Source organism: Erithacus rubecula (assembly GCF_903797595.1).
Source record: "Erithacus rubecula genome assembly, chromosome: 19".
In the NCBI taxonomy this organism is placed as follows: Eukaryota; Metazoa; Chordata; class Aves; order Passeriformes; family Muscicapidae; genus Erithacus; species Erithacus rubecula.
In genome coordinates this window covers 12509074-12529543 of record NC_136671.1, presented here as the reverse complement: position 1 = coordinate 12529543, position 20470 = coordinate 12509074, and the positions used below count along the sequence as shown (strand labels likewise).

Below are 20470 nucleotides of genomic sequence, written 5' to 3'. Positions count from 1 at the left end.
AGAGCAGCCCCTGCATCCTGCAGTGACTTTGGGCAGCTCCTTTTTCTGCTCACTTTTCAAAATGTGCAGTGACAGCTTTGACTTTGGATGGTGGCAGTTTTACCCTGGAACACTCCACACCTAAATCAACACAATCTGCTTTGCAGAGGATTATAAACCCCACTTGCTGCTGAACACTGAGATCTGATTTCTGCACACACTGTGCTGCTGCTCTGGGCAGTGCAGATAAAGGCTCTGATCTGACATCCCAGCAGAGACAGCATCCCTGCCCTCCCTGCTTCCAGTGGGGCTGGTGTTCCTGAGCAGGAGAGCTGCCAGGTAATCAGCTCAGCTGGAGATTAATGCCTGCATGAAGGAAGCACCCTGGCTGGCTATGCAGTGTCTGCTAACAGAAAAGTGAAAATTCCCTTTATCTACCAATATCCTGCTAGTAAAGCCAATTGTGCTCTGCTCTTCTACCCAGCTGCATTCTGTTAACACAGTGTATTTTGGCTCTGGCTAAGTGTTATCAGAGGGTACAGCAGTGAGATAAACACAAGAAAGCTTTGGGAGGAGAAAGGTTTAATGATTTCATTGTTTGAACCCTCTGTTTGAACCCACAGGCCCCACTGGCAATCTGCTGGGAATAAAGGATCTTGCCTTACATGATTTATACAACAATAAACTCATCCATTCAGACCTCCAGCTCTTACAGGAACCCTTGCAGGCAGATGAATTTTAATGCAGAATAGACCCAAGTCTGCAAGAACCCTGCATGCAAGAGCAAAGGCACTGCACCCTGACAGGAGGGTTAGAATCTCTACTCCCTCAGGTATGGATTCAGAGAAGAAGCTGATGAATTCCTTCATGGAAAGAGCAAGAAGACACCAAGTCTGCCAGCAGACACATGTCTGCAGTTTGGCAGTGGAAGGCATCAATCTCAAAATAAAATCTGACCACAGCAATTCCTCTCCATGCACGTTCCCCAGTCCTTGGAGGACAGATGCTCCAGTAAATATTGCCTGCTCAAGCTGACAGGTAATGAGGGCAATTATTTCCCCCTCAGATCTGGAATGCAGTGCAGGCTTTCTGCTGACTTAACAGACTGTGGATCAGGAAATTGCTGGGCATGACCTCATTTGATATGAGCAGCAGTTTCACTCTTCAAAGGGGAAGAATATATTGAAGACTGGGACTTCCAGGAAATAATACCCATCTAATTATCTGCTGAACACTGTTCAAAGAAAAGACTGCCAGAATTTTACCACCAAGATGATGCACTGGAGGGAGCAAAAGTCACAAGAAGCATAGAGTTATGTCTAAATTTCTTCCAAATCCTGACCAACAGAAAATACAATGCCTACCTAACAACAGCACACCTAAAATGCTGGAGAATCCAGTGAAATTCCTTCTTTTCCTAAAACACTGAGCAGAGAGAGTAGATTTTAACCCAAACCATTTATCCACATGAAAGTTTGCACTTCATGATTCTTAAAATACATTATTGAGGCTATTACTGTTTTCTATTTCTGATTGAACCCAAAAGTTCTTACACTATGAGGTCATCAAGCAGAATAATCAGCATCAGCCTCAGCCTAGCAAGGACCAAGCAATTGGGCCTTCAGCAGAAGGTCCTTGAGGCCTCTGGAGCTGCTCTGCAGCTTGGAAGAAGGAAAATCTACTGGGCTTGGTGGGAAAAGCCAAGAAATTCAGGGTTTAAACCTGAGGGAGATGGTTGAAGAGGCAGCATCCCCTTACTCTGAGCATCCCTCTCATCTGGGCATCCCTCCCCTCTGAGCATCCATCCCCTCTGAGCATCCATCCCCTCTGAGCATCCCTTCTATCTGAGCATCCCTTCTGTCTGAGCATCTCTTTCCTCTGAGCATCCCTCCCCTCGGAGCATCCCTGCCCTCTGACCATCCCTCCCCTCCATCCCTCCCCTCTCTCCATCCCTCCCTCCCTGCCCTCCCCTCCCTACTTCCTCCATTCCCTCTCTCCCCCTCCTCCCTCCATCCCTCCCCTCTCACCATCCCTCCCCTCTCACCATCCCTCCCCTCCATCCCTCCCTCCCTCCCCTCCATCCCTCCCTCCCTCCCCTCTCTCCATCCCTCCCTCCCCTCTCTCCATCCCTCCCTCCATCCCCTCCATCCCTCCCTCCCTCCTCACATCCCCCTCCCTCCCTCCCTCCCCTCCTCCCTCCCTCCCTCCCCTCCCCTCCCTCCCTCCCTCCCTCCCTCCCTCCCTCCCTCCCTCCCTGCCCTGTGCTCACTCTGCAGCCCTGTGGTGTGCACAGCAAGGCTGTTTAGGGGCAGAGCCAGGGCAGGCAGCACTCCCTGCTGATGCCGAGGCTGCTCCTGAGCTCTCCCTCCCCAGGGTGGCCGGTCCCAGCAGGGCTCTTACCATGGCCAGGGGCACGATGGCCAGCAGGTCCCTGTGGCAGACGAAGATCTGGGCCAGGGCGGGCTCGGCGGCGCCGTGCCGGGGATATTCCAGCTGCCAGCTGATGGGCTGGGAGCCCGACAGGCTGCTGAAGCTGCTGATCTCCAAGGACAGCTGCAGCACCTCGTGGAACAGGCTGGTGCTCCTGGGGACACAGACAGCACACACAGCATCACTGTGTGCTCAGCACACACCTGCAGGGGCTCTGCCATCCAGGCTGCCTCACAGCACACACACTGCCTTAATCCAAGTGATTCCAAACTCTCACTATGGCCACTGTGCAGGGATGGGGCGCAGGGGGCTGTAACACACTCATCCCATCCCGTGGGCTCTATGATTCTGCAGTGGGTTCCATACTCTGGGATGGAGTTCAGCTCTGGCCAGTGCAGCTCATGAAGGCTGGGGAGCCCAGGGTTACTGCACTCCAAAAGAAAACCAAGATTTCTCGAGGATGTCCACCACCAAAATCACAGAAATCCTCAGCAGTGAACCTCAGTGCAACTGGTGTGGGGAAACCCTTAAAACAATTAACGGGATTAAATGTTAATTATTGATTAAATGAAAAAACAACATCATTCTAATAGTCATAGACATTAGACTAAGAGACATCAGACTAATAGACATTACTTTAATCTTAGAGGTGCTCTCTGGAAATTAATTAATTAAAATCTCAGGCAGCTGTGACTAAAACCAAACAAAACAAAATAATACAAAAAGCTGTGGCAGGTAAAATATACCAAAATCTCAGTTACCAAATTTGAAAAACAAATGTGAAAAGACACATTGGAAATGTTTACCTCACATTAAATTACTTTCGCTATACTAGAAATAGTAAGAATATATGAAAAAATTGCTGGACTAGCTGCTGGTTTGCTGAAAAAAAAAAATAGCTTAAATTCCCTTCATTAGAAATTATCCAATAACTTTTCTGGAACTTTCCAAATGCCTTCCCACAGTGTTACTATTCCACTGAATGTGAGTGCAATCTAAGCTGCTCTGAGATGATTTGAAAATGAAGGGAATGACAGGGAACTTGCCAGCTCAGTAACCCAATCCCAGCCTCATCACACCTTTGCTGCATTCATCGTGGAACAGCTCCAATTTCTCTCTTTTGCACATACCATACAGGAAGGCCCATTTCTGAGAAAATCCATCAGGAACTGATCATGTACAAAGCACTTATATTCTCAAGTGCTAGACTTCCTTTCTCCCTCTGAACAGAAATCACCATTTTTTGCTACTTAAGACATATTCTGTGCTTTACTTTGCATGATTACTTTGAAAGCAAATGGTTCCCCTGATAATTATTATTTTGATTATGGGTTTTCATTTGGATGGCTCCCTCTGAAAAGTCTTAATACTGCCTAATGCTTGAAATTTCTTTCCTTGCTGTTTTCTTGCTGTGTCAAAAGAGAGACATTGGGGCATTTTGTGACAGTGGCACATTTCCTGCCTGCACTTAGAGAGTGATTTTGGGCAGTAATGTGATAGATGGATGGGTTTAGCAATTCATAACTCAAGCCCAGCCTGTTGCCATTTGAAGAGCTCCTACTAAATAAATCTTCCAGCCTGTAAATAGGAGGCAGCTGCAATAACTGGGGTTTACACCTCAAAGGGAATATGCACTGCATGGAACTGGGGAATTTATTTGCAAACATGATCATGTGCAAAGACACCTGAAGCACCTGAGCTGCAGTGTTCATTTGGCTGCTAAAGGCACCATTATGCCTCAGATTAATGACACCTGAAATGACATTATTTGCACCATTTCTACCTCTGATTCTCAGTAACTGAGAGAGAAAAAGTTTTTCCATGTGATTGACCATCTCAGTGCTTTCACTTCCACCAAAGGGAGAATAAATCTCTGCACACACCAAAACTGCTCCAGGAGTCAGTGAAGTTCTCCAGACCAAGAAGATTCCTGCATTCCCCCAAAGACCCTCTGAAAATGTGCATTTCTCCAAGAGAATCCCCCACTCTGCTGGCAGCTCCAGAGAGCTCCAGGTGGGATCTGGAGGTGGGAAGAGCCAGTCCCTGACCCCAAACCTCTGCTGGCTTTCCCTCAGGGTCCCAGCTCTGCTCCAGCACTCAGGAGGGGCTGCTGACACCCTCAGGGTCACAGGGGACACTGGCACAGGTTAGGAACCCATCAAATATTTTATTAACCTCTGCCCAAATCTCTTATCAAGCCCTGCCCCTCCATTCTGGTGCCAGCACCTGGCTCCAGGAAGGGTCTGCAGCACCCCAACACCATCCTGCACCTGAGGTGTGATTTTGATGAGCTGTTCTGTGAAGGAAATCATTGTTACCACCTTTTACAAAACACCAGATCTGGATTCCCAGTTCTCCCCAGGCACTGGGTATCACTCACTGAGTTATCCTGACCTTGACCCATGGCCAAGACAGGCTGCTGCAGTGGTGGCTATAAAAAATGGTACCAAAATTTACCTACAGACTTCTGATTAACACCAAAGTATTATTTTTCTGTAAAACATGATATACAAAAACATCAGGAAAATGTGGATTGTGCAAGACAAAGCTTTTCTTGGTGCTGTTCCAGGCTGAGCTGCAGCATGACTGCAGTGCCTGCACCTGTGAGTGATGCACAGCAAACCTTTGTGCAGTGCCCCACCATCATCAGCTTCCTCCTTCTCTCTCCACACAGAAGAAACAGAGAGGAGATCAACAGCTGGGAAAGCATCCACTTGAAAAAAAAAAAGTGCCTTCAGAGATGTGTAATGGCTGAGAAAAAAATGCTCCTGGTGAAGCACATTTAATGTTCAGAGCTTGTTCAGTGACTGAAACAGCAGTTCCTTAATATCCAACATTTAGAAGTGCTCAGCAGCCGGAACAGCAAGTAATTATAAAAGTTTTCTAAAGTACACAGCATGCAGTGATTACAAATGAAGCTTCCTCAAGGCAGGGCTTCTAAGGAATTGCTCCAGGGTGGGTATATGAGTCTAATTTGATTGGATTGAGAGTTCCCCTGGGCCAGTTCACTCCCTGGACTTATTTTAATTTATAAAAATGCTAATCATTCAGGGCTAGGCTGGAGCACGTGCAGCACAGCTGAGTGAGGATCCTGATGTGCTGAGCAGCCACTGGGAGGGTGTGAGCACTGCACAGCAGCCAGGAGAACAGGCACAGAGCCCCTGAACACCTCTGAGCACAGCCCTCTGAGAAAAAGAAGGTGCAATGGAAATGGTCTGTTAATGGAAAGATAATAAAAGATGCATAAAAGGCAAAACAGAAGTGACACAGGGAGGAAATGCCATCAAACTGCTGCCAGCTGTGTGGGCACCTGGGGACATCAGCCAGTGGCAACTGCACCTGGACTTGTGATCCTGGAAGAGTTCTGAGTATGATATTGAGCATTCCTCTGCAAATAATTGACAATTCAAACCTCCAGTGCCCTGAGAAATATTTACCCTTGGTAGAAGATTTTTCTTCTATTGATGCCCAGGACTGGCTCTATCAAAAGCTGGACTTAATGTAGGGGATTTAAACCTGGTAATACAGCCCAGCTCAGCTGATGGGCAGACTCACAGTGTGGGCAGAACACAGAACACATTCTGTTTGTCTGCAGGGGTCTGGTACAAGGGGGAGCAATGTCAAACCTGGGCTGAGCTGAGCCTGGAACTAGTGACCACTGAGCCTGGAATTAGTGACCACTGAGCCTGGAACTAGTGACCACTGAGCCTGGAATTAGTGATCATTGAGCCTGGAACTAGTGACCACTGAGCCTGGAACTAGTGACCACTGAGCCTGGAATTAGTGACCACGAGCCCAGGATTAGTGACCAGGCCATGCTGCAAAGGTTTCCAGGGGCAGGGAGGCAGAAAACCACCAAGAGAAGCACCCAGAGCACTCAGCAGACAGAAATCTTTGCTGCTGCCCCTCTGCAGGTGAGGAGCAGCAGTCTGTGCTGAGAGATTTCACAGAGCTGCCTTATTGCTCCAAGTAATAGAGCAGTTTCAACTCTTAAATGAGTGAATCTTAGCACTGCTACAGGCTGAATCAATAATTTCGATTTATTACAGTGACTCTCAAAAGAGAAATTTTTAAAAGCCTAGATTAAAAACATTTTTTAGCCATCCTTTATTCCAACAGATTTTTACTGAAAGTGCCTAGGGATCCGAGAATACTTCGACCTGCTGGAAATTCAGCAGCTCCTTTCTCCTCTAATGCTACCCAGTTTGACAGTGACATCTTAATGCAAGATCAGCACTTACCAAATGACATAAAAAATGAAGAGTACAAACCCCATCATCCCCCAGCTCCATCTAACTCCTCACTAAAAGGAATGTATTGAAGCATGTTATTACCATGGGCAGAGACAAACCCAAAAAGCTGCTGGTGAAGCTGGAGCCCAGAGCAATCTGCAGCTCACCCAGGCTGAGACTCCAGTGCCTCTTCCCACCCTGGAAAAGGCTGGGATGGGGCTCAGGGCTTGTGCTGCTGCAGTTCCCCTGTCCCTGAGCACAGCTGGTCATGGTGATAATGGTCATGAACACACCTGGGGACCAGGCTGAGCCACAGCAGTCACAGAGAAAAATTAACAGCACAGAATTGGAACTTCATCTGGGAGAGAGTGACTGAAGAGGACTTTAAAGATCACAGAATGGTCTGGGGGGGGGAAAGACCTTAAAATCACTGAGTTGCACCCCCTGCCACCAGAGCTGGCTGCTCCACCACAGCCCACCTGAAACACTTGCTCACATGGAGTACAAATGCTTAATAACAAGGTTTTTTCAGCAAGTCCTTAATAAAAGCTGGTAAAAAGCTCCCCCCCAAAAAATGGGGAAAGGATGTGGTAATTACAGAATAATGCTACTGGAGACAAAATGCAGTTTAAATATCTTATTTTGCAATATTAACCCAGCTTTTACCTTTAAACCATAAAAACTAGCAGAGGAGAAAGAAAGGGATGATCTATTTTGACACTAATGGATAGGGAGGATATAATTTCATGGAAATCTACAACATTAAAAGTATTATGAAGTTCTCCAAAGGAAAATATCCAAGGTATAACTGAGCAAACTCTTGATCATCATAACATAATATATGTGTGTATCTTCAGGTGGATGATATAATGCTGCACTTGATTTCTCTGTACAGTCCAGATCAGAGTTAGATTAGTTAATAAGGTTTCTTGGCTTTCTTGTCATAAACTGTGATATAAAACATCACTTTTTGATTAAGGTATTTGGACTAGGACAGGAAATCTCATTTCACTTCCCAGCTCTTCCACAGCATCCTTGAACGACCTCAGGCAAGACATGAGGACACAGATCCTTAAAGCCAAGATAAAATCAACAGGCACTGGGCACTTTACAAACCTCTGGTGCCTGGCTGCTGCACCTGAATGTGGCACCTCTGCCATGAGCCCCAGGAGCAGCAGGGCTGGGAAAGACCTAAACCCACCCTGGTCCAGCTGCTGAGAGCTGCCACGTGGGTGGGTAATTCTCAGCTAACCACACATGCACTGCCTGCATGGCAGAGGGTACAGAGAGCCTGGGCTGGCATGTTTCTGTGATATTTCTGTGATATTTCTATGATATTTCTGTGCCTGTATTCCCCAGGGGAACAAGGTGAAAAATAACTTACAAAAAAAAACAACCCAGAGCCTGAATTCTCTGCCCAAGCCTTGCCAATCTCAGTGATGTTACACTGAGAGCAAACAGCAAAAGTCATGTTGCTAATTGGAGTACAGAAAATGGAATGCTCCTCTCCTGGACAGGCCCTGGAGGAGGGAGACCTGACTGGGGATCACAATAAATCCCCAGTTTCTTCCTTCCATGCAGAGCAGATTTTCAGAGTCACTAATCACCAATAAACACTGCAGTGAAGACAGCAGGCTCATTAGTTTCTCTGATACCACATCACACACCAGGTAGATGGGATTGATTTTCCCCTGTTCCCAAAGGAACCACACTGGTGCCATCAGAAAAAGGCAAACACAGGTCTGAGCTGCCACCAGCTCCCACCTTCATTTCATTTCCCATTCAGTCTGCTCAAGATATGAGGCTGCTCATGTCTTCATTACCATTTCAGATAACAGAATACACAGGCAGATTGGTCAAGAAATCAGCTTTCAAGTGATTCATCATCTCTTCCTGCCTCTGAGAAGGACATTTTCTACCCTATTCATTCAGAGCTGGAACCTCTCCAGCAGCACCCTAAGCAAGCAGCATTTTCTTCTTTTGGAGACAGCAAATGTGCAAGCACTGAAAAGCTTCCAAGGGACAGCACTGGAAAGGAGACCCTGAGCAGATATTTTCAGAGAGACTCACTCCAAACCCAGAGCTTTCAGATGGAGAAAGGAAGGCAGAATTATCTCATCACCAGCCTTAGATTTTATGGCTCTTTCAGCTTGATAGATGCAGCAAGATGAGATCAAATACCCCAAAGGAGCTTTTATCATTCCCATTTCATTGCTGCCTTTAACAGCTTGGGAGCAGCCAGTGGAACATTTTCAGAGGCAGGAGAACACCTCTGACAAAGCAGTCTAGATAACTCATCTTCTGACCACATGTGTTTTATTCAACTTAGAAGGAACAGCACCCCTGGAAATGGTGTAGAACTCCATTTACTAAATCCATCAGTGAGCTGGATGGGCTCAGGCTCCACTCTCAAGCCAGTGAAGATTTTCCAGCTGCTGTGACCATGACCAGGTAATTCTGTCCTAACTGGGCACTGGGGTGTGGCAGAGCTCTGCCCTGGGGTGACACAGTGACCAAAGGGTGGCACAGCCCCAGTGTGTGCTCCTGTGGCAGCCAGGGCACCAGGAACTCACTTTGCAACAAACTGGAGATGAAGCTGCATCAGGAATCAGGAGGCAAAAAAAAAAAAAAAAAAAAAATCACATTTAGATGTAACTGTGCATGCAAATCAGATGTGGGATATGCACATCTCATCTACAGCTCAGGTATCTTCAGCTTCCAGCTCCCACAGGGGTTGGGGTTTTTTTACAGCTCTGCCACTGTTTAAAACTCCAGAAATATTTGTGCATAAAGATCCCCTTTCCTTCTCAACAGAGAACCTGCCTGCTGGAAAAACACCTACCAAGCCAACCATTCACAGGCATGTAAAGCTGATATAATACCTGCATTTTGCAGAGGCAATGGATTTAAAGAAAACACACATTTGATGGCTTAGGAAGGAGAATAACAGCATGTAAGTGCTGGATATTGTGCTGAAACAACTAAGAAAGCAACTGAGGTGAACTGAAGTCGTTTTTCACCCTTGCTGGCCATGGAAAAAGTCCACGGGGCAAGGAAAAGTCAAATTTGTGGGTGGCAGCCCCAGGGTCTCCCTGCATTCCTTGTGGACACTTCCCAAGTTTCCTTTCCAAGCTTCTCTGGGTGTCTGTGAAGCTGCCTGAGCAGAGAGAAAAAAGCCTTGAAATGAGCCCTGTCCTCTGAGAAATAAACTCAACAGCTGCAATTTCATCACACAGCAAACCCAGTTTGACTGGAGCCTCTTGGACTGGGAGCTGCAGGGAATTGAATAATACTGAGCTCAACCCAAAGCTGGAGAGTAGCAGTTTGGGGAAGCTGAAGAAATTTTCTTTCTAAAAAGTCAATATATTTTTGCAAGCTTCACTAAGGAGCACTCTGCAGCCTGGATGAATTCCTTTCCCCCAGTCTCAGGCCATCTTATTCCCCTTATTAGCATGTGCAGAATGTTTGTGTTACTCTTTTAATCCCACTCTTTGCTGTAAATTCTCTTCCATGTCGTGTGCTGCTCTCATGGTCTCTCCTGTGCTAAAGGCAGACACAAGCAGGGTGAAGCAGAAACCCAAACCCAAACCCAAACCTGAGGAAACCCTGAGCAGCAGCAGTGGATAAACCTGAGCTGCTGGAACTCCATGTGAAAAATGAGAGCAGCCAGGTCAGTGGGACTAGATGGGCTTGAAGCTCCCCTCCAACCCATGATTCCACAACTCCCTCTCTGCTTTCCCTTTTTTCCTTCTTATGAATGTTTAAAACAAAAGAGAGTGAGCTGGTGCTAGTGAATGTCCTGGGGAAATCAGACAAAAATGAGACCAACTCCAGGCTGCAGTTATAAACCAGCTCTTATTCAAATTTACAAAAACCACAGACCCTGGGGCTTTCGGTAGCTGCAGTTCTGGAAGTCTGATGGACAAACCTTTATTTTACAGTTCATAAAGCAAAGATTAACAACACTGCCTTCCTAATGCCATCCAAAGCTCTTGCTCATTGCAAATTTAAAAAGAAGCTTATTGAAAGTGGAACCAGCATAAATACTGGAGGTAGATCCATTACATTTCATGATACAGTTATTTGGTGGTAGTTCACTCCTCCTGTTCAAGGATAATAAAAGGGAAAATGTCCCCATGACATTCAGTGGCAGAAATGTCATTGCTGAAGTGCCTGTGATGTGCAATTAACATTTTTAAGGATTCATTTGAACAGATACTGTCACGGCTGACAGACCTGAGACTGCACCAACTATCTGCACTTGGATTTCTGCCTAATTCAGCATCTCACTAGCGAGTTCACCCTCTCTCACTTCTGGATATTTATATTTTTCTTTCTCCCTATGTCTGCTGCATTGACGGTATTATAAAAAATTGATCATTTTATAGATTTATCATTTTATGATTTATCATTCAAGGCCAGGCTGGATGGGACTTGGTGGAACTGGTCTAATGGAAGGATCCCTGCCCATGGCAAAGGGTTGGAACTGCTTCTCTTTAAGGCCCCTTCCAACCTAAACCATTCTAGGATTCTCTGACTTTTCCCCCACTCCATCACTAATGCTGTATCACAATCAGAATTTCCATCCAAAAAACCATTTTCCTGACATTTTGACTGACATCTGTCCAGATCTGCCTTTTCCCCACAGCACCTCCACTAGAAAATTTCTCTGATATCTAATTTGTTGGGAAACCTCAGTTTCAAATGTGCTAAATCAGGCAAAGCAAGAAAACACAATGGGCTTGGAGGAGGCTTTTGAGAGATGTGCTTTCCACAGGTGACTTTCCATTGCTAGCAAAACAATTTCTGACTTTCCATTGCTGGGAAAACAATTTCATCTTCACCTGACCCCAGGAAGAGCGCAGGCATGGCAGGGGGAGCCACAAGCTCCATGATACCAAAACTCTCTTTAAACAACAGCAAGATTTCCACTGCAGAAAGTAATAAACAAGAGCTTATGGAATCCCTCCATGCAGCACAGCTACACATTTGCCTCACTGCCCAGAGCAAACATTTCTAACTCTGCTGTGATTTTTTTTCTCCAAGCAATCATTGCTGCTTTTTATGCCCTTCTTTCTATGCCTTCTTGCACTAGGTGAGTCAAAACAGGTTTCTATGTAATTATACAAATGACATTCAGGAGACTGTCAAAAAAAAAAAAAAAAAAAAAAAGGAAAAAAGATTCTGGAGAACATAAGCTTTTCCTTTGTTATTGAAATCTTCAACAGTATTAGTCACCACTCCTGCTCTTTGCTGGCTTTGAACTCTGTTTGATCACAGGCAGGACTGGACTGATGGAAGTCCAGCTTTCCAAGGCTCTGGGGAAATGCAGAGCCAAAATCAGAAGCTCCCCTGGACCTTTCCATTGCATTAACACCTTTGTCTGCTTGTTAAGAGATTTTCTTACACTTGTTAATTGTTCCTGCAGGAGAGCAGCAGCAGCAGTGACCCCACAGCTGTGTGAATGTCACAGGAGACAATTGTGAGACAAGACTGGTGTCTGTCAGGCCAGGCTGTGCTCTGCCCCCATCTGAGCTGCAGGGAGAGGAAACCCAGGGATGCTTGTTTGACACAGCAGCCCTGCAGTGTGGAGGACAGGTTAAGCAGGGAAGGATGATGGCAGCAAGCACATGGGCACAGGGGTTTGGCCCCTGCAGCCTCCTCCCAGCTCACATCCTCCATCAGTCTGGTTCTCCTGCCCCAGAGCACTGTAAAAGCTCTGAGCCATGGACATGCTACTGCTCCCTCAGCACTTTGCTTTAAACAGAGACCAGAGCAGGAAACCATCCTCTGTTAAAATCTGTGTCAACATCTCTCTGAGCTGCTGCAGCTGCACAGTGAGTGCTGCTGACCATTCCCAGTGGCTGGGAGATAAATCAGTGTGGTGACACTGCTCCTGATCTCACTGGGGCTCCAGCCAGCCACTGCTCTACTCTTATTCTGGGGCCCCTGCTCAGTGCCACCTCCCCTGCACCCCCAGGCTCCCTCTAGCAGCACTGCCAGCCTAGAGAAGGCAGGACAATTTGAAAGCATTTTCTAAAGCCCAAGGCAAAGCCAGAGATGACCTTTTCCACCAGCAGAGAGCTGCTGACAGGCTGCTATTGAATATTGCACAGCTGGAATGCTCTGCTCCCACAGATGACCTGGCTGCCTGCAGAGGGATGGGTTTCCTTTTGCTGTGCCTCTCCTCACCCTAATCCAATGAACTGGGGTCACAGTGGCTCTGCTCTGTCACACCTTTGTTACTGCTCTCACCTGTGGCATCACCTGCCACCAGTGCAAAGCACTGCACAGGACACAGCAACTCTGATTCCTCTGCCTGGGCATTGTTTCAACAGGAACTAAAAACTTCCATTTCCAGACACTGCAAGTTCAGGCCAATGCAGAGATTAAAAGCTGTGCAGGGCAAGGTGACATCAAGAGCTGCATGTCCAGCAGAGTTCAGCTGTGAGGGGAGCTGTGCTCACAACAAGGCACACACAGAACTGGAAACACAAATCCCTGCTCTGGCTGCCTGCAGAATACACAGTTTGTACCAGACAGAGAGAGAGGATTCTCTTATACATTCCAAACATGCTCATATCGACACCACATTCAGTCAAAAAGCTTTTTGAAAATGGACAAATATTTTCTTAATAATTTTTAGCAGCGCTGCCAATTCTTCCAATAATTACTTTTCACTGGGCAGTGGGATGGTTTTTTTGCAGATAGGATATCTGTGCTATCCAGTTATTTCTATAAAGAGACTTGGCCTTTAGGACTAATTTAAAGGGTTTCCCAAAACAGATGGAGCTTTTTGAATATAGAAAAAGGGATTTACAGGATTATTGAGCTCCAAGTATTCAAATATAAAGACAAACTTATGCCTAAGGCAAGCCAGAAATGCTCTAGGCTATCAGAGATTGTCTCTTCATCCTCAGTAGGTGACACCTAGTACAAATTGACATTATTTCCTGACATCAGTAGATTTTTATTCAATTCCTCTTGCTGATGATGTGGTTCACAGATCATCAACAAGACACTAAATGTCTTGGTGAAGAGGACAGAGAAAGAGAAGAAAAAAAACAGAGAATGTCTGAAGTGGCTGTATTGAATTATTGTACAGCCCTCCCCTGTTCTACCTGTGCCAGCAGACACAACAAAGGAGCTTCTGGAAGCACTGATGTAATTTACTGGCAAGCACAAAACCATCAGTGACAGGCCAAGGGCTGAGGACATGGAACTGGTGAATGAAATGCTCTGTGTGTGCACAGTGGGGACACACAAGAAAACACCCTGGACAGGCTGAACTGGTCAAGCTGAGTTTGTACCTGCTCCCCTTCCCCACTCCCAGTTCCCAAATTTCCACCAGATTTTTCATTAATCCCTTGTCTTGGTTTCAGTTTGAAACAGGGCAGAAACATCTATTTAGTGTAGATTTAGATTGGTCAGTTTTAATACACTTATTTTCTGCTGTGAGATAGGATTAGGAGCAAAAGTAAGGCAGGCCTAGAACTTAAAGGGAGTAAAGAAAAACTTTATTAATAACATAAAGAAATAATAAATTTAGAATAAAACTTTCAGACCGCCCTCCTTCCTTTTCTCACACCTTTTTCTCCTTCTTAACAACAATATACAGAAACACTTCAGTTAGTTACCAACCTAAAAATAATATTTTCAGTTTACTCTAGGCAGAGGAGTCTAGCCAAACTCCTGTGGCATCAACCCCAGAGCTTGGGCCCCTTCCATGCAGGGGAGCACTGCCAAAGCAGATCTTCCATTTATGATAAATTCTCTGCCTCCTCCCAAGCTCTGGAAAAGGGATGAGCCATGAGGAAGGTGCAGTGGTGTTCTGTCTGTGTCAAACCCTCTGTGGGGCCATGCAGTGCCTGGATGATCTCACACCTCTCATTTGTCTGCCCTGCCCTCCTACTCAGCCTGCCAGAACTGGCTCAATGCAGGAAAAACAGGAGCTCCTTCAAAATGAACTGGCACATCTCAGCTGAACTTATAACAGCAGCCCTGCTGTGAACTGGGAAGTATCAATTTGTTAAGAGCGGATTTCCCCCTCTGAACAATTCCCTTTGTGGTGTGAAGCCTTGCAAAGGCAAGTGATGTGTTAGAAACATTTCCAGAGGGATTTACAGGAAGGATTGGGTGATGTGTTTCAAAAACAAGGGAAGGCTGCCCAAATAGCTGCTCCCCAGCAAGCTGAAGTTACAGCTGAAATCCTGGCACTGCATTTATCAGTATTTCCATTCCCAACCGCATTTCCTGACATTTATGCCAAAAGAATTTTCTGCAAAAGGTCAGCACAGGACTCAAGTGTTATTAAGCGTGTGATCTAAAAAAAGAGCAATGACTTTCACTCACACTTGCCTGATCCTTCTGTAAACTCACAAACAGCAGCTCTGACCTGTTTGGGTCCCCAGAGCCAGAGATCCACCCTGGGTGGAATCACCCCCAGCAGGGAATCAGCACTTTTTCAGTGCCTGTGATCTACTCAAAGCAGCCCTGAGTCATGGCTTGGCCTTGGTCTGCTTTGCCTTTTTCACTGGCACCACACTGTCCCCAGAGGTGTTTTACACCAAAAAGATGTCTTCACTTACAGGAGACTTCGTGACCACACTCTGACTGAACAAACAAGAAGAGTGGAAGGATGTCTGTTAGTTCCATTGATAAACTGGAAAATGAGCTGCTCCAGATCCCACCAGAAGCTCTGAGCTGGAGCCAGCCCCAGTGCAGTGCCTGGGTTGCAAGGGCAGCCCCTTCCCTCCACACTCCCCAAAAAGGTGAGCACAGGAATTCCACAGCTGAACTGCAGCTCCACCTTCTCCCTCCCTCTCTGGTGCCTTTGCTGCAGGTCTGCACTTGCACTCCTTTTCCATTACTACATTTCATTTTATTTTTCCCACACTGCTTCTCAGACTTTTGGGAAACTCCACACCAGAAGCTCCCAATAGCTGCCAGAATTGCTTTTATTGCTGTTTAACACAGTGCTGAATTTAAATGGCTAATGTATGCCTCTCTCACACATGAATACAAACTGCTGCACAGCAAAACTTTATTTTATCAAATTAAAATGCACTATAGCACGAATTTATTGTATCTTTGCTCATAAGTGGTTTTATGCTTTTGATTTTTTTTTTTGTCTTTTAGGGTTTTGGCAGTAGATGGAAAGCAATCAAACTCCCATTTGAACCAGCCGTGTAAGCAATTCTCATTTACAGAAGACAATGAAAAATTAATCTAAAATGAGTGTAACTAAGTTTTCATAGAAACAACAAAACCACTCAGACATTATCATTTTCAACAGCTGTTTACTGTCTTCATCTACAAAATCACCTGTCAAATTTTACTGTTGCCTCCAGGGGGAAAAAAAGCCAACCCCAAGAGCCTCTGTGAGTTAATAAAGTGCTCCATGTGGAGCACAGATACTGAGGCTGCCTTTAATTCAATTATAACAATTAGCAGGCGTGACTGAGGTGATGTTGAACCCCCCCCCCCTCCTGCAGGATTGGATTCTACACGTTCAGCTACAGGGAGATAAAATTCAGCTGTGGCTGGTGGGCAAAGCTGGGTGATTCCTGGAACATCTGCCTCCTGTGCCAGCGGGCAAGGCAACATCTGCCACTCCTGGAAAGCTGCAGAACACAACTTTCTCCATGTGGAATGCAAAGCCTTGAAGGAAGGAGGAGAGGGATGACAGCAGAACTAGGATGGATCTGGGGAATGGGGATTCCTGCCCCAGCACAGTTTGTTTCAGCAGGGAGGTTGTGAGGAGTTTGTTCAGAGTATGTGGAGCTAGGAATCACCATGGGAATCACTGTGGGAATCACCATGGGAATCACTACAGGAATCACCACAGGAATCACCATGGGAATCACCATGGGAATCACCATGGGAATCACCATGGGAATCACTACAGGAATCACCATGGGAATCACCATGGGAATCACCACAGGAATCACTGTGGGAATCACCATGGGAATCACTATGGGAATCACCAGGGGAATCACCACAGGAATCACTGTGGGAATCACCATGGGAATCACTATGGGAATCACCATGGGAATCACTACAGGAATCACCATGGGAATCACCATGGGAATCACTACAGGAATCACCATGGGAATCACCATGGGAATCACCATGGGAATCACTGTGGGAATCACTACAGGAATCACCACAGTAATCACTGTGGGAATCACCATGGGAATCACCATGGGAATCACCATGGGAATCACCATGGAATCACCATGGCAATCACTGTGGGAATCACCATGGGAATCACCATGGAATCACCACAGGAATCACCATGGAATCACCATGGAATCACCATGGCAATCACTATGGGAATCACCATGGGAATCACCATGGGAATCACCATGGAATCACCATGGCAATCACTATGGGAATCACCATGGGAATCACCATGGAATCACCATGGAATCACCAGGGACAGCCCAGGAAAGCCAGGCAGGACACACAGGAGGGACAAGCACACAGCAGAATTAATTGTCCCTCACAGGTTCTCAAAGCTCTCAAAGTCTGTCTCAAATGCTGCTGCTGTTCCTAATTTCAGGTTTTGGAGAGGGGAAGGAGTTAATTATTGAAGGGCAGCTACAGGGAGTGGGATGCACAGCTCCTATTGACTTCCTTAATGGTGGTAAAATGTGCAAATCCTGTGGACTGTGGCTGAATTTAAATTACAATGATTACAAAATATAAAGCCTAAAAAAGAGGATTTATACATGAGCAGATTTAGCCGAGACACAGACTCCCTCAAGACCTACATTTTGTTTACATGCAAAGCAGGCTGTGCCTCCTGAATGCCTAAACCCTGACAATTATTTATATCTCACCACCCTCCCAACCATCACTCCTGCTGCTAAATGCCCTGGGGAATATCCACTGGTTATGGGTTCATCCTATTTTCTGGCCACTGTCCAGCAAAGCACTTTCAGTGTGCACACACCCTGCTGCCTCAGAGGGGCTGCTCATATGGTGCATGAGTCCATAAGGACACGTTGCTTAAATAGATCCATAACATCAACAACAACAGCAATACATTTCTCTGGCTGCTTTCAGGCAGGATTTTCATGCACAGCTCTCAGGAGTACAGAACTATTAACTTATCTCTTGTTATCAGAGCTGGGGGACACATGGATGGAGTGACTTGCCCAAGGTCGTGCAGGAGTTCATGGGAGAAATGAGGACACAAACAATAGACCCATGTTTAAATTAAGGCCTGAGGAGTCTGCAGAGCTCTGCCTGCTGTGTGAGGGAGGCTTTGAGTGCTCTGACAGGGGAATAAAGGAAATCTGTGAGTTATTTAGTAGGAACAAAATATTTTAAAAATTATTTGCGTCTACTCTCGTGTTAACCAGTCCAGATCCACCTCATCCAGAAAGGCTGGTGACAGGTTAATTCATACCAAAGCAAAGAAATCATAAAACTGAGGCTCTCCTATAATCCTGAGGTTGTCCTATAATCCTGACCCAGCTGCAGGAATGAACTCAAATATGAGCCATTGTTATAAATTCCTTAAAAATAATCAACACACAATTTCTTATAATGGAATAAAAATTGCAATGCAGTCTTTAACCAAAACCTATCAGCCCCTGCTCAGCACATCCCTGCCTTTCCCTGCTGCTCCACCAGGCAGCCCCATGGACAGCATCTCTTACTTTCTCCATCCCAATCTGCACACAAATTAGCTTTAAGAGGTCCCTGTTCTGTATGTTACCATTTTACATCTCACTTTTTGGCTCTATTTTAAGAAATAGACTTTGCTTTCAAGTTGAAGTCTGTGGCAAGATTCTTGTTTGGATGCAGGTGAAATTTCTATTGTTGCCACATTCCAAAGTGGCTCTGGGGTTTTCAAGAACACAAGTTCCTTTCAAACTCTGATTGCTTTCAAATGCATCTGCTTTCTCCCAGGCACTGGGAATTCGAGGCCCCAACAGCTCTGAAAATTCCAATAGGTGTCAGGCTGTTGAAATAACTGCTTTTTTTAAATTTAGGTACTACAAACTATAGTCATCAAAGTATTTATGCATTGCTTCACTTGGCACTGCAAAGCCTAAGTGAAACAGATGGCCAGCTCAGGTTTCCAAAAGTGACTCAGATACTCAGGAGCCCAACTCACACAGGAAGTCAATACCAGTTAATCTTCCAAATGTCAAATGGCACTTTTGAAAATAGCACTTTCCATTACCAGCAAGGACCTGAAACTCTGTGCTTTTTAAATGTTTGCTTTGTACCAAGCAATACCCCAGGCTCCAGCTGTCTGTCTTTTTGTGTTCAAAGGACAAGTGAGCACTTGGGTAATGCAGTTTGTGCAGTTTGTCCCCAGCAGATCAGCCAGTCCTGCAGCACTGGGGCTTTTTTCTGTAAAGGACACTTCTGGCAGCAAGTTAAAGGTGGGGAGGAGAGAACTGAAGACTAAACACACTCAGAATTAGCAGTACAGTCTGGTGAATAGGAATGCACAGAAGGAAAGCAACACCAGGAATGGCATACTGCAAACTCTAAAATTATAAGTGCATAGATCTCCCTCTAATAACTTCAATTTTTAGTCTTTGTTTAGCACTCTGCTGTTTTCAGTACAAAGAAAATGGCATTATGGCATTAGCCCCAGGAGAAATGTGACTTTCCTAAGAAAAAGAACAACAATTATCCTTTTGAATTCCCTTTGAAGAGCAGTAATTTCAATACTTTCTTTTAAAATGTAAGTTACAACTACTTAGCAAAGAGGGAATGACTGTTGACATATCTTTCCTGCATCTAATAATCTCTTCCTTTCACTTAAACTATCTTTTTCCCTGTAGAGGTTTATTATCACTGAGCTCCTTGGAGTCTGACAATAACTGAGATGTTTTGGCTATTAGAGACAGAAGCATTAAGATTTTAAAAAAGAGCAACACAGAGACATGGAAGACAGAAACTGAAACACCCAAATCATTGACACCTGATTTTAATAAGACAGAAAACTTCCAAAGGCTCAGGAGAGGTTTGGTCTCTTCACTTCCATCCTGCTCAGATCCTCCTGGCAGCACTTGTGCCCAGCCTGACCAGCTGGTGACCCAGCTCATTAACCCTGCTGCTTGTTCATCCTCAGATCCTCACCCCATAACCATGATCCCATCCCAACCCCATAACCATGATCCCATCACCCCATAACCCTGATCCCATCATCACCCCATAACCATGATCCCATCCCCACCCCATAACCATGATCCCATCATCATCCCATAACCATGATCCCATCCCAACCCCATAACCATGATCCCATCACCCCATAACCATGATCCCATCCCAACCCCCTAACCATGATCCCATCATCACCCCCTAACCATGATCCCATCCCAACCCCCTAACCATGATCCCATCATCACCCCATAACCATGATCCCATCATCACCCCATAACCATGATCCCATCATCACCCCCTAACCATGATCCCATCCCAACCCCATAACCATGATCCCATCACCACCCCAGGACCATGATCCCATCCCCACCCCATAACCATGATCCCATCATCACCCCATAACCATGATCCCATCATCATCCCATAACCATGATCCCATCCCCACCCCATAACCATGATCCCATCCCAACCCCCTAACCATGATCCCATCACCACCCCAGGACCATGATCCCATCCCCACCCCATAACCATGATCCCATCATCACCCCCTAACCATGATCCCATCATCACCCCCTAACCATGATCCCATCCCAACCCCATAACCATGATCCCATCACCACCCCAGGACCATGACCCTATAACCCCATAACCATGATCCCATAATAATTCCAAAACCAGTGCTCCAGAGCTGTTCC

General features: G+C 45.8%; 1 protein-coding gene across 2 annotated transcripts in view; it reads right to left on the bottom strand.

The window, feature by feature from the left end:
• The window catches only part of TMEM132C (transmembrane protein 132C), a 162732-nt gene that overhangs the window by 39006 nt on the left and 103256 nt on the right, over positions 1-20470 (bottom strand). For both annotated transcript variants that reach the window (XM_079322105.1, XM_079322104.1), the window contains one exon: positions 2380-2563. In XM_079322105.1, coding sequence (XP_079178231.1) covers positions 2380-2563 — 184 coding nt within the window. The remainder of the gene's footprint in view (positions 1-2379; positions 2564-20470) is intronic.